The 17,207-nt window shown below is 52.2% G+C and overlaps 1 protein-coding gene across 1 annotated transcript in view; it reads right to left on the bottom strand.

Moving 5' to 3' along the window:
• GRIK3 (glutamate ionotropic receptor kainate type subunit 3) overlaps positions 1–15,869 on the bottom strand; it is a 131,579-nt gene extending 115,710 nt beyond the window's left edge. The window contains exon 1 of the mRNA XM_054395289.1: positions 15,755–15,869. Coding sequence (XP_054251264.1) covers positions 15,755–15,869 — 115 coding nt within the window. The remainder of the gene's footprint in view (positions 1–15,754) is intronic.
• Between the last annotated feature and the right edge of the window lie 1,338 nt (positions 15,870–17,207).

Raw genomic sequence — 17,207 nt, 5'->3', positions numbered from 1 at the left:
GCTCTGAACACTCAACAGCTCTTGTGAAAAACAAAAGAAGCTGAATCCTCTTTAAGTGAAGTTCTCGCCGCTCCCAGCAAGTCGCAGCTGCTTTTCCCTCCCCCCTCTTTAAGCTATTAGTTTAAAAGAAGTGTGTGGAGACACAAGGCAAACGATGGTGTCTCTACTGGGAGGATATTTTCCCATTTAAACCAAATAAAGAAAAGTGAAAGAATGGCTGATCAGCAGGAGGCTTTTCAGAGCGGGATCCTCGCAAGCTTTGACGTACAAAGAAGACATCGTGGGCTCTGCTGCTCGCAGCCCAGGGAAGCCTGATTAATGAAGGTTATTGTCGGGGAGGCCTGGCTTTTATGCTCGACACTGAAAGGCACCAACCCTCAAAGTAGTCAGCTTTATACAATAACAGATTGTGTGCAGTTAGCCTTAGAAAACAAATGCACTCTCTCATCTATAAGATTATAGAGCATCCATCACGGGCTGGCATGAAGTACCACAGACACGAGGGTGTGCAATTAGCAACACAGGAAAGCCAAACAGCAACAACTGGAGGAGATGGTCACGATCCTTCCCACTCTGAAGCATCTTTTCCCCTCCTAACCCAGGTCCTGCTCCAGCCTAGCAGCGCTGTGTCTGGGCAGGGCAGGTCCCTCTGGGTTCCCTCCTGCACCCACCCAGCTTCTTTCCTGTGCTGCTGGGATGTGGCTGCCCCAGTCTCTGCTCTGAGGACTGGGATAATTCCTGCCAAAAAAAAACCCTCCACTCACCTTCTTGCTAGGTTTAGACTGCAAATAACATCGTGGGGTAGAGCTGAAATGGGGGTTTGTGGGACACTGTGTGATTGGGGTGCTCATAAACCTCAGAGCCCTCTGCAAAACCCAAAGAGCTGCCCCAGCACAGCTCTCAGTGCTGGTTTTATCTGCCCACAGAAGGCAACGAGGACATCAATCCTCTCTCCAGGAGATACGACACCATGGTTGTCAGTCCCTTGTGTTGCTGTGGTTCACCAGAGCTGCTGCACCAAGTGGTGTGAGGGCCAGGAGGTGACCTGCAGAGCAGAGGGGGCTCAGAGCTGTTTTAGGAGCTCTCTTGTTCCCATTTCTCCTCACAGTGCAGGATGGTGTGAGGATCCCCCCAGGGCAGTACACACACTACATAGACCTGTGAGCCCCAGCGTTTGGATTCAGGGGGAGGGGGAGAGGGCAGGTGCCCACCAAAGGGCAGCTCTTTATACAAAAAAGCAGGTGAAAACGTTGCTTGATTTGGTTTGGTTTGGTTTGGTTTGTTTTGGTTTGTTTTTTTCTTTCTCCTGTGTCTTTCTTTGCTCTCCCAGCCATGCCTGGGGCACCATGCACAGGCTGGCACAGCCCTGCCCCTGGCATGCAAAGAGGACAGGAATAAGAAGAAGAAGGGAGATGGAGGGTGACCCAAAGTCAGAGTGTGCATTGCATGGAATTCAGCAGCATTGACTCTTTTTCCTCCTGCCCACCACGAGCAAAATGGGAGCAGTGTTCTCCTGAAGTGTTGTGCCTCAGGCTGCCCAGGGTCTCTGCCAGAGCTGGCATCTGACCTGGGTGCCAGTCTCTTCTGCCTTTTCTCTGTTTTGCACTGTACTGTAGTGTCAGCCACAAAATGAAGAGCTATATTTGAGTACTTGAATAAACCAATAAACTCCATCCTTGAAGCAGCCAGGCATGCCTCGTGGGGTCCTCATATTCCTCAGCTCTGAATCTCAGGCTGATAATTAAAAAGAAAAAAAAAAAAACCCAAAACATAATCACTTACACAAATTAAGATCCCATCATGCTGCAGAGCCAGCACAAAGCCATTGTCACTTCCTATTTCAAACATGCTTGGATTACAGGGAGCTTGGATTAGGGGGTTGTAAAGAGAGGCAGAGAGAAGTCACTTTGCTGGATGGCAAGCAGCTGTCTTCAGAGGATGTCCTGAGGGCTCTTCCTCACACTGCCTGCCCGTGAAGGCCTGGCACAGGGCAGGGTAATGATACAGGCTTGTCACTGTGTGCCAGCCTGCTGAGTCCCAAGCACAGCAGAGTCCAGGGCAGGGGCTGCTCAGACACCCAGCATGGAGGCCCTCCAGTCCTTGCAGGATTTCTGAGGTTCCCATGAACACTACACAACGTTTTGGCCTTGGGTGCTCCTTCCAAGAGTGGTCCTCCACACCAGGTCTTGTGGCCAAAAGGAGTCATAAAGCTGAAGGTGTCTCCTGCAGGGAATGTCCTGATTCTCTTTCTCACGACAGTGACAAAACCACAGCTGCTGTTAGGGGCTGCTGCTTCTGAAGAGGACAAGAGTGGACCCCAGTGAATATTCCAGTCCCTGGCGTGCTCTGGCATCCAAAAGCCCAAAATCTCCTTTGTGGGATACTTCCCACAGCACCTTGGCTCTGCTGCACCCCAGGACTGAAGCTGTGGTGTGGAGAGCACCTCACAGTCCCTGGTCCTTTTCTGGCCCAGCAGCAACCTCCCTCCCTGACTCCCTTGAGCAGCCCCCACTGAGCCACAGCCTAACACCACAGGCATGTGTCTGGCACTCACCAGGGCACAGAATCCTGGATCATATGGATCTGGCTGGGGAGCCAAGTGATCAGGAGCTTGTTAGAGCCTCCTTTTAAATTAAGTGTCTGAAATAGGGATTTAATTGGGAGGCAGCAGCCCAAGCTATTGTGGAGCAGTGAAATACCAGGGGATTATTAAGGGTATGGTTTAAGGCTTCACAGTCCCATATTGAGTAAACAGTTGTTAGATTTCGATTAATAACTTCTCTAATCTACATTAAATAAGCAGTTAAGCATGTTCAGGATCCTCATTTTCTTTCAGAATGACTCCAGTCAGAGAGTCCTAGGTTGTAATTTCACTGTTTCACTGCTCTTACAGGGTTCTGCTTTGCTCTCTGCTCTGCCCCAGAGCTGCTGCCTTGGTGCAGCCATCTCAGCCATTTACCTCCCCAGTACATCCCAGTCAGCAAACCCCCAACACCATCACAAGGCCCCAGAGGAGCAGGGAGCACACTTAGCCCCATTTTACAAGCAAGGAATGAAGGCTCAGAAGAGCAAAGCCATTTGTTCAAAGCCAGGCAGGGAGCCTGGAGCAGGGCAGAACAGGAGCTAACGAAAGATCAAAAAATACTTTTCTAAAAATAAGGCTTTGAAAGCCTGCAAAGGGAACGTGGCTCTGAGAATTTGCTATGTTGGGATCAAAAATGCAATTAGTCCTGTGCTGGCTTTGTCACTGACATTGGTAATGAACATACAAATGGCCCACGAGCCCCGAAATCTAACAAACGTTTGCATCCACTTGCTCTTCGTGTCCAGCACGGGGAGAGGGCTCCAGGAGAGACCACAGTGGGAGGTGGCTTTCCACCCAACTTTGATCCTTGGAGGCAGCTCTCACCTCTGTTGTACCAGGTGGATCTTTCCAAGATGCCCCATCAGAAACATCTAAACTAATCCCCCTGCTCCCACCTTCTCGCTGGAACTGCCCAGAGCTTCATACACCTCCTGTAGAGGAATCTCAACTCAAATGCTCCTTCCTGAAGTAAGTCACTTCTACTCTGCACTGTGGAACAGGTAGCACTAATGAAGAAGCCCAGAAATTGGGAGTCTTCAACCAAGTGAACAGGAAAATTAATGAGAAGCTGCTGAAGAACATAAATAATCTCTGCTCCCCATTAGAGGTGGTTAGCACCACCACAGCATCCAGAAATGAACCTGCCCAGGCACCACCCTTGGAAATCCATCACTGTCAGGAAGTTTTTGTCAGCTGAAATCCGAGGGTGATTAACCCTTTAACACCCAGGCTATTGAGGACTAATTATTGCTGTTATAAATCAAAAGTGCTGCCCTAACTGGTTGCAAAGAGACAGATATGAAAAAATAAAACCCAACTCAAAGTGGCGTGGCCACAAAGGAAAAATTATGAGCTCCCCTGTGGGTTTACAAGTAATTTACTAGCCATAAAAATTCAAAAACACATTATGGTGTGTAATGATCATAAATAATCTTTCGACAAGAATTCTTTCCAGGACTCACAAGTCCACTCCCTTAAGGACAAGTTTTATTACCCCTCTTTTCTCTGTGTTTTCATTCAAAACGCTGCTGTCAAAGCAATTTATGAATTACAGCCCCCTTGGCATAAAACTTTCATAATTCATATGGAAATGGGTTCCCCACAAGCGTTCAGAGCCCTGTAACTGCCCAGAATGACCTTAAGGAGGCAGACAAAAGCTGTAGCCCAGCCTCCTGGGCCAGCATGAAATAGAGACAGTGAGGAAAACTCCCAGGTAGAGCCATGGGAGCTCAGTGTGTGCAGGAGGTGGCTGTCACCAGGCTGGTGGCACCTTGCAGGATATTTAGGAAAGGAGGAACACACTGAGAGTTCTGTTTCCAAGCAGTCAGCAAAATCCCAGCCAGCTGCTGGGGAAGGAGAATGCAGGAGATGGGAGAAAGTACAGAGTGTGCAAGAGCTCATCTGAGGAGCTCAGCATCCAAAGTGCTGATAGCAGAGGGGTGCTGCAGGGCCAGGAACTGGGAGTGTTCAGGCAAGACTAAGTGCAGGTCAGGTGGCATCTGCCAAGGCTGAGTCCTGAACGAGGGTCCTGGGGTTTTCTTGTGGCTCAGCTGTGTGGCTGAGTTGTGGCTTCCCTGAGTGTGTGAGATGCATGGGCTCATAGAATCAGAGAATGGTTTGGGTTGGAAAGGACCTCAAAGATGATCCAGTTCCAACCCCCTGCCATGGGCAGGGACACCTCCCACCAGCCCAGGTTGCCCAAGGCCTTGTCCAGCCTGACCTTGAACACTTCGAGGGAGGGCACAATCTGCCTGGGCAACCTGTGCCACCTTCACCAGAAAGAATTTCTTCCTAATCTCCAGTCTCAATCTCCCCTCTTCCTGTTCAAATCCATTGCCCCTCATCCAATCCCCACAAGCCCTTGTAAAAAGTCTCTTCCTCAGAGTGAGGAGAACTGAGAGGGAGAGTTAATTAGCTTAGAATTGCCTCCAAAAAGGACCAACACTAAACGTGAATTCGTAAAAGAGAGATAAGGGAATGCAAATCAGGCTGGGCTTCAGATTTTAGTATGCCATTGCTCTCCCTCTAATTGGAGGAAATGGATCCAGCAAGTGAAATTGCCACACTTAACATACACAGTTACACTGTAGACAAGAAAATATTTCATGTGTTTCCTCAAATAACCAGCCCCACATTAACGTGTCAGGAAATTAAGTAAATATGGATCTAGCTGCCTCTTTCCTGCTCGGTTTATAAAGGGGTGGGCACGTGTACAAAGTCACTCTTGGCTGTTGACACATCCCTGGGACCAAAGGGAGCTGCCAGAAGAGCAGAGGATTGTTTCTATTCAGCGCCTGCATTGATAACTTTCATCTGAAGTGATGCTGATATCTGTGCCAAGACAAGCTCAACGCTGTCTGAAAGTGCCACCAGCTTCATCTAAGATCCTGCAGTACATTTGTTGGATAACCCTTCCCTGTGGTGTAGATGAACAGGAAAAGAAACTTAAAGATCCCATTTCCAAATCTTATGAGGCCAGCCTAGATATTGCCCCCCAGCTAAACAGCCAAGGATGCAATTTGAATCTCTTCTGAGTAAAGACGACCTAAAAACAACCCTGATCTTCCAGAAATAAAAATTCATAAGAAGTGTGTAAAAACGAGGAAGAAAATGGTTTTCATTCCCTATAAAGGAAGAAAAGAGCTTTCAGATTTTATAGACAGAGATTTAAACCAAAAGCCTCTGTTTTACAGGTCCCTGTTTCAGCTTTAAATGGCAACAGCATCGCTGCAAAAGAAAACGGAGCGGTGATGGCATCCCGAGCTGCAGGAGGTGCAGGTCTCCAGTGGGGTTGCTGGTTTGGCAGAATTGGGCTTCAGAGGAGAGGGAGAAGGACTCAGAGGATTTTCTCCTCATCCCAGGGACCTCCTGCCAGAAGAGGAGCCTGGCCCTAGGTTTGCCAGCTCCGGTTTGTGCTCCTAACCACAGGTTTTGAGCTGCCACAGATGGGAAAGAAGACACCAGCTAAGCTTCTGCTCCTGGGCCCTCCACGAGGCATTGCCACATCTCAGAGCTTCAGCCTCCAGTTCTTTTTCACTTCTCATGAGATGGTTCAAATCAGGAAAATCCCATCTCTGTGCCAGACAATTAAAACTGAAAGTAATTAAGGCAAAGTCAGGAAGTACAGAACATGTGGAGACAGCAGAATGCTGATCAGTGCTTGTGCCATCGTAAGCCCACAAAACAAGTTGGAATTTGAATGAAGCACATGGAACAGTGACCTATGTACAAAACCTACTGTGACCTCAGAGTGTGATGACATTTTGTCTTCATTCTACTGCTAATTGCAAGTGCTGAATACTGAATATTCACATTTGAGGAGGATTCATTGCTGGGTGGTTTAAGAAGTCTGTCAACAGGAAGATGCTGTGAAGTTTCTCCCTTCAGGAGGACAGTTAAAAACCCCAGACCTGTTTTAGAGGCAGTTTTCTACCCAGCTCAAATGCAGCAGATTCTGGCAGCACACATCCAAACTGTGGGGAAACCAAACCCAGACCAAAAAAGATTGAAGCAGCTGATCCTTGAGGTCCCTTTGAACCTGGGATTCCATGATTCTGTGACTCAGGGTCTCCTTCCTCATCTAAACTGTATATACACTTCAGAGTTGGTTGTTTTGATTCCTCTTACTTCCTCCCATGGTTAATTCTCTAGGTCAGCCCTTTCCTAACTCACAGAGGACAACCAAACAATCTTCATTTACTCAAGTCCTTGAATGGTACAAGCCCAATGCACCACCTGAGTGACAGAGAATGTCATCACCCTTCAGCAGGGGTAAGCCACCTTTGCTGGGCACAGGACATGACAGGGGACAACAGTGTCACCAGAGCAGAGACCCTCAATGAGCTTAAGAACCCTTTAAAGCAGAGCAGAGCCTGAGGCCAGGGCAGAAGTGACCTGAAGCATGATTTGCAGCAAACATCTTCGTCTCTCATCCACAGGAGAGACGCTGTGGGATGATTATCCACCCAGATTTATCTCTGCAGCTCCATGTGGATCCTTCTGTGCTTAAAAATGTCTGGCTGCCCTTTGCATTATTGCATTGCCCTTTACATTCATACCACATAAACCTCTCAAGTACTGTAAAACTTACAAGGTGTAATATAATGTCCTGGCTTTCTTTTCCACCTCATCAACAAAAGCACAGAAAGGGAGATGTTATTTGGCCTGACAATGATGCAGGAGGAAAACACCTAACCAAGTGCACATACACACAGCTCTTACCCACTGAACACCCCCCCTACCTCCTCCTCCTCCCCAGATGGATTGATTATCTGGCATTGATGGATCACTTTCGTGTATTACGTAGATAAGGAAATTGATTATTCAATAAATCACTGTCTGCACCAAGAATCCAGTCTCAAAAAACCAAAAGATAGAGAAAATATAAATCTACCTTGTACAGGCAAAGAGTCTTTTGAGGTTAATCATGGTGCTGCACATCCACTGAAAGGACAGCACCTGGGAGCTCTGCAGGACTAAGGGAGTGGTTTTCCTTCCCAAAGCTCTCAAGGAAGAGAACCATCCTTGGTGGCTGCTCTGGCTGTGACTGTGGAGAGCAGCATGCTGCTGGCAGGCAGGTGACCAAGGACCAAGCTAGTAGAGCACCACAGCTGGGTGATCACACCCTGAGCTATGATGCTGCTGGGTGGAGGAGCCACCACACATCACCAGGGAGGAAGCAAGTGCCCCAGATGCTGTGTCAGACAAGTGCAAATGATTGCTGTGACTTCCCTCTGGGTGCTTTCAATTCACTGCAGAACTAACCACCAAGTCTAACACTTCAGTCCCCACAGACAGCCATAACTCAGCTCACTTTGTGGGCTGTACCAGATTTTATTTACTGTTCCATCCCAGGAGACAAGCAGGAGATGACAGGAGATTCATTAGAGTGGGGAGAGCCACCCACAGCCAGCACAGTTCCCTCCCCATTCCCTTCTGCATTTCTCATCCAGTTTGGATTCTGCAGCACCAACTCTGTTATTTTAGGAACAGCTTCTGTTCCTATTCACCTGGTTGCTAGTGAGTTCAAAGAGCTGCTCTGGTCACCTCCAAATCCCCAGCTGGAACAGAGGACATGCTTTAGCAATCAAATGTCATCACTAGCTAATGAGTATCCAGTGGCCTCTGTAAGATCACCCAGTGGCCTCTCCCAATTCCTTATGGGACACAGGAACCACTTTTACAGTCTCAGCTGCTGCCCTGGCACAGCTCCTGAAGCTGCTGCTTGCAGACAGCAAGGATGGGAAGCTAATTTCAATCAGTCAGTCTCAAAAGCCTTGGTAATGCACTGGGGAATATGGACACCCCTTGGTGGGGATCCCAGGGTGCCCAGTTTGCAGAGGGATGAGTGAAGTACAAGAACTCACCTGCAGGGTGGTGTGGGTTAAAGTCTCTGCTGTATGCCTTTGACATTAGCTGGTTTATTGCTCTGCTTAAAACTTCCCTGAGCAGGGATGTTCTCCTGACTCAGTGACCAAACAGACTCAGCTCCTAATCCAAGGTGTAAATACTCTGATCTTGGTGCTGCTCTTTAGACTTAGTGTGACTCAAGCAAAAGGCCAGGCTGTACCTCAAAGAATAAAATGCAGCTCAGGGGCTTTTTCTGCAGGGCAGTGAATCTTTGGTGCATCAGTTCCTGACAGGGCTGAGCTGGACACCAACTGGTGCCCCTTCAGCTCCTCACCAGCAGCACTGTTGGCCACAGTGAGGTGGAGGAGTATCTTCCCACTGGTGGGCTTGCCTGGGGAGGCTGGCAGGGAGGCTGGCAGGACAGCTCTGTGTGCTCCTGCTGTGTGATGCCCAAGTAGCCCACGTTTCCCTGGCTCCCTGCCCTCCCAGAAATCACAGAGCAGTCACATGTCTGTGTGGTTATGTACCGTGTCTTGCTGCAGATGGAAAGCACAAGGGCTGGTGCTGCTGCACACTGGGGTAACACTGCATTTGGGGAGTTTCACTCAGTGCAAGCCTGAGAAATGAAGCTGAAGGTTGAGGGAAGGCTCTCTGGGGCAGCAGAGTGAGGAGTGGGGCAGGAAGTGAGAGCAAAAGGGGCTCAGAGAGGCAGCCACAAAGAAAAGCTGGTGCTGGAGCAAAGACAAAGCAGTAAATGGAGCCTTCCACCTGCTTGGAGAGCTCTTGCCTGTGCTAAGGACCCTCGTCAGGTTTAGGCTGCCAACAAATTATCCCTGGGTTTAGTGCTAATGAACAGCAGCAGTGACACAGGAAGCTCCACCACATCTGAACTCTCTCAACACCAGCCCAAAACGAGACAATCCCTGCCTGAAAACACAATCTGGAGTCTCTGGGCAGAGGAGCTGGTGGAGTGTCAGGATGCCCCTGCAGTCGCTGCAAACAGCAACATCTGCAGTCACAGCAACTTGGGTTCTCGTGACTGTGAGACAAGCAGCACTCCCTGCTTCTCATCGCTTCCCTTCGGCACCGCCGCCGCAGCGCAGCTTTCATCCTCCCCTTCAGCCCTCAGCAGCTCTCAGCCTTTGCCTCTTTCCCCCCTCGCCCAGTGAGTTCTGCTGCTTTCAACTCGTTATCTGCCTCACCCAGAGACTTCCACCAGCCTGGCTTCTGAGTACGCAAAGGGAAGAAAGAAGTCTAGACAGCATCACTTGAAACCTCCGTTCAAGACGAGGGGACGGGGGTTGCACAGCAGAGCTGGTGCAGAAAGGCAGCGCCTTGGATTGCCAGGCTGAGCGCTGGGAGCGGCCCGCGCAGCGCCGGGGTTTGTTTGATCCGTGTCTCCGTAAGAGACTCCTGCATCGCAGCTTTCCGGGCAGAGCTGCTCGCTGCAAACGCTTGGAGAGCACAGGGGATGGAATCAGAGAGGATGGCTAAGGCGGGAGCGCAGCGTGCGGGAGCTGAAGGAGCAAGGTGGCCAAAGCCACCCGGGCAGGGCAGCTGGTGAGGCACAGTGCCCTCTGCTGATGCTGGCCCACAGGCTGAGCCGTCAGCCCCACTGGCATCATCCACAGCAGGTGAGAGCAGGAGGAGTAGGATTTCCTTTTGGAAGACCCGGGTTTCCTCTAGGATTGTTAATTCAGTGGAAGTGCTGCTCCATACCAAAGGAGCTCTTCATTCCCCAGGACAAGGGAGATCAAACTTCCCTGTCAGCTGAGTCAGTCATTTGGTGCACGACTGTGTCAAGAAGGCTTCGCAGACATCTCCTCATAACATCAACCTCCAATTAGTTCCATCCACAAAAACATCCAGAGGCGGAGAACCGAAGTTTGCAGCAGTGGCAGTGGATATGCTGGTGGCAGAAGCAGGAGTGGCAATGCCACAGGAGCAGGCAAGTGTTGCCTGGGCAGCAGTGCCAGGCACAGACACAGGCACTGACTCTGTCCCCACAGATGAAGCCCACAAGAAGTTCCTTCCCCACTCGGGTTCTGTACTGTGCAGCCCATCAAGAAGGTCGTGGTGCCCACAACCAGGGGAAGGTGCCCGCTCCGAGGGAGCAGCCCAGCACTAAGCAGGGCTGTTTATTTTGGCAACGCTCCTGCCCTGTGCTGAATGAGGGTCTCTTTTATTCTAATTTGTGGTTTGATCTTAATTTCCTGTATGAAGTTCTCAGGAGAATGCCAAGATCAAATAATTAGACTGTTCTGCGATAAAGAGGTAACATTGTTATTCAAATGTATTCAGAATTCATTTACCACCAAACAATTTACACTGCCACCCTTGCAGCCTGCTGAAATCACTGGAATGTGTTATCTGACACACAAAGCATCTCATGACCTGGAATAACTTTATCAACTATTAAATGCTTGAACAGTGGGTGCGTGGCCACAGCAATACCCATGGAAAGACAGACACAAAGGCAATAAAGGGCTTTAAAACCGAAGTGAAACAAACAAAGCAACCAAAAAAGCACTTCACTTGCAATGGTAAAGATGCAGAAAGCAGAATCCTGCAGCAGCCTTTCAGCCTGCTTGGCCCCAGGAGGTTCAGGGGCCAGATCCTCATCTCAAGCATCTATGTGAGACCCTATCGATGCTGCTCCAGACACCCACTCACAGCAGACAGTGTCGCAGCCCACAGGTGCCCCTTGGCCAGGGGAAGCCCAGCTCTGCTCTGGATGCTTGTGCTCCAAACTGGGGAGCAAGTGACAGGGAGCTGGTCAAGGAAGATTCCCCCAGTTAAGGTGTTTTGAGCCTAGGGGCTGGTCTCAGGTGCTGTGAGACTGATTCTCTGATGCTGTTTGCTTCGGGAAGGGGGAAGGGCGTTGACCTCTGTTCAGTTTCTGCCTGCCTCTACTCCACTACGTTTCATCACCTCAGCAGCCTTGGAGAAAAGTTCCTCATTGCTTTACACTCGATGGCCCCAGGCCCTGGCTGGCACATTGGGCCAGCCCTCCCCCAAGGACACTGGCCAGAGCAGGCATCGAGCAGGAGCTGAACAGAACAACACCAGAGCTGCCCTTCTGAGGATCCCCCTCCAGCACCCACACACCCCAGAGCCAGGCAGTTCCCAGCCCAGTGGCCACTGCCTTTCTCAGCCTTCTCCAGCCTGCTGTTACCTTTACTGTTAAAAACAAAACTCAGTTTGCAGAGTGTGGGAAGGTGATTTCAAAATAAAATTCCAGACTGGCACAGTAAGCATCAGAAAAGCCCACGGAGGATAATTAGCCACAGAATTTGTTTTCTCTGTGTTTATATAAAACAATCGATGCGTTTTTCCCCCCACACAGCCTCCAGTCCAATTTGATTGTCTTCTCCACGTTACTTGCAAGTCATACAAACAATCAATGCCCTGATCCTTTCTCTACACAAACACAGCTTAGGAGGAGGTTACGAGAAATAAAACCTGATAAACTCCTGCACACAGAACTGTTTGTTTAAAAGCTTGGCTGAGTCCAATCCTGCTCGCAGTGACCTCAGCACACAAAACCGGGGCTCTCAAACACTCCTGAGGTGGGATTATTGGCACAAATATCGGCGGGGATGTAACTGTAGTGAAAAATTACATCAGAAAAGTGACAACCCCGAGGCGAAGGAGATTCCTTTTCAAACGTAGAAAGCCAAATGCAATAACCCCACACCCAGGCACAGCACCGTGCTCCTGCAGGGCCAGGCTAGCGGGCAGCCAGTTTGGAGGGGACCCAGGTATAGGATGGGCAAAGGGACCCTGCCTGTCCCCACATGCCCACAGAGGGGTTGGCTGAGCCACTTGTTCCACTCTCCTCATAGAGCAGGGGTGATGGGGAAAGGATGGCAGCGGGGCTGGCAGTCCTGGTGTCACCTCCTCATCAGCACTCGAATACAAACAAAGCCACTGAATCACCACACGCCAGCGCTAACGCCGGGCTGACGGCTCCCGGCGTTTATTTTTTGCAATTCTTTGTTAATCACCAACCGCTGGCACCCACCTGCTCCACGCATACACCTTGCTAACACATCATCCATCAAAATAATCACTCTGAGTAATTGATGATGATGCTTGAGCGACGCAGGGCCACTGAACCCGGGCTGCTGCGCGGTGCTGGTCTTTGGGCTCCACCTGTGACTCCGTTCCCAGTCCACCCCCCCGCGGTGCTCTGGTAGGGCCGGTGCCACCAGGCTCTACAAAATGGCATCAGGCTCTCGTCTGTCACTTTGAAGGGGTGCTACTACTGCTTTTTAATCTAAGAGAAAGGTTAGACAAATAGGCTGTTGACGGCAGCTTAATCACTTCGCGCTCCCTGCTTCTGCCGTCCGAGGGGCATGACGCTCAGCGGCTCGGTGCAGCTCCTCATAACTGAGGTAATCTCCCTGATCTCATCCACAGCCAGGGCTGGCAGCATCTCATCCTACCTCTCACTCACCGTGGTGTAAACACGAAGTAACTCCACTCACCCTCCTCCCCCCTCACTCCCGCCCCTGTTATCTCTTTGTACCAGAATAACTCGGAGCTGAACCCAGCACCTCAAGCGTGCCGCAGATCGAGGTGGAGTTTTCTGATGCAGCATTGTCACATCGTTAGCAGGTTGCACAATCATTGAGCAGGTGTTGAACAACTCCTACTTCAGAAAAAGAAAAAAAAAAAAAAAAAGGCAAACAAACCAAACAAACCCCAAACCAACCCAGCAATGAGGCACAGATTCTCCTCGTACGTGTGTATGTATAGATATGTTTAGATGAGTAGATTAAATATTTATATTTTACTCGCGAGAGAAAGAGCGCTTTTGGCTTTCCCTTCCCTTTCTTCGAGATCTCTGCCTGTGTTTATTTTAATAGTCAGCTTCATAGGAAAACGAGAGCTTTGAAAAGTTCCCTATTTCCTCTCCGGTTTGACTTTCTGTTCTAAAACAATACTTATTTAAGTGTTCTCTGCTTCTTGGCATAACCCGATAATTAAAAGAATTACTTGAAAGCCAGGGCAGCTTTGCACAAATTAATGCAGGGGGAAGAAGCTGCGATTTTCCAGTGGGCTGAAAAAGAGGTCAAAATCATGCCAGTATTAGCTGAGAGCAAAGGCAAACACAGAGCTCCCTGCAGCCCCTTTTAAAGCCTTTTTCTGATCTTTAAGTTTCTGATTTGACTGATAAAGGAAAAGGCTAAATGAGGCGCTGAGTGCTGGGGTATTTCTCTTACTGCAGAAGGCAGGGTAGTGCTGGCAGAGGCGCTGCAGGGCAGTGTTCTGTGGCGGGCAGCCCTCCCTGCCCGTCTGCCTGCCTGCTGCCCTGCCTTCCTGCCTCCCCCCCTGACTGCTTCCCTGCCTCCCGAGCTGGGGAGCAACCCGTGAAGGGGAGCAAACCCAAGAGATGTGGGTGAAGGGCTGGCAGCAGTGCCCAGGTTGAAAGCTCCTCTCTCCTTTTGTGCAATTGCTTTGAAAATCCTTTTTCAGGACAACCGAGACACCCGTGCTCAAGACTAAATATCTCCCAGAGCTACAGGGATGCTCCTGGGCCTGAACATCTCTCACGAGCCCCTGGCATTCCCGGGGGTCTCAGCACTCGCCAGTCCTGGTGACTTCAGCCCGTTCCCCAGTGTGTGTGTGCAGTAGCAGCCCCCACACACCCGCTCCCGAGCGCCAGACTGGCAGCGTGCCGGGGATGCCACCAGGGATCAGCCCCACTGCTGCCAAACCCAAAGCAGGATGAGCTGCAAGCCCAGCACCCCAACTGCAACAGGACCCCGCAGGCACATGGCTTATGGTCCCGATGGGCATCTGGCACCCTGACACCGCTGAGAAGGGAAATGTGGCCAGTGCTGCAGAGGGGTCAGGCTGGTGACGGATGGGGGGGACACTGCCGTGGCACAGAAGGATGACTCCTCCCTGCTCACACGGTGGCACTCGCAAAGCCCAGCGTGCCCCGTCAGCAGCATCGGGAGGGTTCCTGGAAGGGGGGCTAGGAGGACTCTGTCACATAAACCATTCCCAGCTGAACACACCAAGCAGCCAGGCTCCAGCAGAAGTCCAGCAGCAGCCAGGGCCCAGACCCCAGAGCAGGTCCATTAACCTTTTCCACCAGCACTTCTGGCACTCAGCATGCCCAGGACCTCATCTCCCCGGAGTGTCTCATTACAGAAGTCCAGAGGAGAGCAGATGTTCACCCTGAAGGGATCAAGCCCTTGTCCATGAGATGATCTGGGCCATCATGTTGCTCCAGTCCATGCTGGAGGTGACAGAAAGCAGCTGTCCCTCAGGACTGACATTTCCCTTTTACTGATGCTCACATTGTTGCTGTGCAGTCGCACTGGGATAAATAAGACTCTTTTTATTTCCCCCCCCCCCCTTTAAAATATTCACAGATCTATTCGCTTTCCACCAATTCCTCTGGGTTAGAATCTGGTCCCTGAGAAGAAAGGGAAACAAGTCCTCATAATTTTTACCGGGCAGACAGCAAGTCCCTGGGAAGGTGTACAGACGGTGAGGAGCACGGGATGTACAAAATCAGTGCTGTTTTTACATGACGCACTTAAAACAAGAATCTCGTTTAATTAGCAAAAGAAAGATTGTCGACTCTCTCCCAAGCTGTTATCTGTGCAATTACTTTATGTAACATTATTAAAAATTAATTTCCACCCCCAAAGCTCAATGATTTAATGAAAGCTGCCCGGCCCTCGGCAGCTGCAGCGGCAGAGCCAGCCTCTGGCATTCTGCGGGCAGCAAGGCTCAGCACCGCGGGCTCCCCGGGCTGCCTGTCCTCTGAGCTGGGCACCTCTGGCCCTAAGTCAAAGCACCTCTGCACAGCATCCCTACTGCAGCAGGCTCAGCACCTCTTCTTGCAAAAGCACAGCACCCTCCTTGCACCGGCACAGCAGCTCTCCTTGCATCGAGCACCGCAGCCTCCTAGTAGCAGGCTCAGCATCTCCCCTTTACTGGGAGCACAGCATCTCCCCTCTCTGGGGACAGAACATTCCTCTTCCAAGGACTCAGCACCCAGCACCCTTTTCTCTGGAGGCACAGCATCTCCCCTTTCCGGGGGCACAGCATCTCCCATCTCCATAGGGGCATTATCCCCCTGCTCTAGGGGCTCAGAACCTCGCCGGGGGCACAGCACCCTCCTCTCCTCTTTGCACCGTGCTCAGTACCGTGCCCCATCACACCGTGCCCAGGGCGGCAGCTCGGAGCGGGCGCTCTCCTCCCGGTCCCAGCCCTTCACCGCTTCGCCGACCCTCCTGTCCCCGGGCAGCGCTTCCCCGCCCGTCCCAGCTCCCCGAGCGTGTCCCCGTCGCTTACCGATCCGGATGACATGCGGCATCCCGTGCGAGCACTGGCCCCAGAAGCCTCCGACCAGTAGCGCTGCCCAATATTCCCAGAGCACGCCGCGGAGAGCCGGCCAGAGATGGGGCATCGTTGGGGAGGGCGCGGGGCCGGGGCAGCCCTACGGCCCCAGGGGCAGCGGAGGAGAGGGCTTCTGCTGCCCGGAGCTCAGGCGGAGCGGCCGGTGCGGACCGGGGCCGCTCCGCTCATGGCTCATCTTAGTGCGGCCGCGCCGGCCCGTCCCGCGGCAGCCACTCCGAGCCGAGCCGAGCCGAGCCGTTCCACTCTGTGCCGAGCCGAGCCGAGCCGTTCCACTCCGTGTCGACCCCAGCCGAACCGGTCCGTGCGGTGCCGGTGCCAGTCGGGAGGCACCTGCGGAGCCGGGGCTGCCGGTGCGCCCGCGGGAGCGGCTCTGTCCCCTCCTACCGCTGATGCGCGGGCTGGCGCCAAGCCCCGGAGTGGAGCGCGGTGCCCACCCCGCCACACGCCCTGACACGCTCACACCGACACACAGACACCCCCTGACACACCGACACCGGCACCGAGCCGCTGCCACCCGCCCGCTCCCCCGGGGCGAGGAGGCCGTGGACCCTCGGCGGGGACTCCGGAGGGGCGGGGGCAGCGGTACGCGAGGTACCGGGGGTGTACTGGGAATACAAGGAGGGTACCGGGAGAACCGGCGTCCCTCTGCCCGCTTCAGCCCCGCAGACCGCGGGGTGCTCGGTGTTGTCCAAGCTCCCGGGGGTCCCGCCGTCCCCGGAGACCCCGCTGTCCCCTAGGTCCCCTGTGTCCCCTTCGCCAGGCATCGGGCTCGGCGGGACATCATCCCTCGGGCCGGACTCGGCAGTGGCAGGGGCGGTGGGTGGGTACTGGGTGGCAGGGAAACAGCGATGCCCGGGCGGGAGTTGGATGACCCAGGTGACAGACAAAGGGCCACACATGTCGCAGATAAGGAGGCTGCTTTGTCAACTTGGGGGCTAGGCTGGGGCGAGTTTATTTTCCTCCTCATTTCAATAATTTGATCAGTTCCAGCATTCCCAGCCGCTCCCATTTGCCAGTTGCCTGCGAGCTGCATCGGGAAGGGCTGGGAGCACAGCTCTGATTTCCTCACAAACACAGCAGTCTGTCTGCTCACCTTTTGAGCACAGCTCAATGCTGTGGGAGAAGCTGGTGGCTGTCCTGCATCCCACCACCCATCCTGACCAGCCCCGGTGTGTGGACTGGAGGAGGGGACAAGGCAAAACCATTTGGGGTGTGAAACTGGAAGGGGAGTTCCTGGGTTCAGCAGATGCCATCAGCCAGCATGCACTGAGTGCTGCATGGGCCAGCCCCGTGGGATCCCTGCATGCCCATCATGGGGGTGTCTGGTCTCTGGCTGGCTCTGTGCAGTCTGGGACTGGGCAGGGGGGTAGGTAGCTGTCACTGTCAA

Source organism: Indicator indicator, chromosome 33 (genome assembly GCF_027791375.1).
Source record: "Indicator indicator isolate 239-I01 chromosome 33, UM_Iind_1.1, whole genome shotgun sequence".
Classification (NCBI taxonomy): domain Eukaryota; kingdom Metazoa; phylum Chordata; class Aves; order Piciformes; family Indicatoridae; genus Indicator; species Indicator indicator.
The sequence above is the reverse complement of the archived record's forward strand: the minus strand, read 5'-3'. Positions and strand labels throughout refer to the sequence as shown.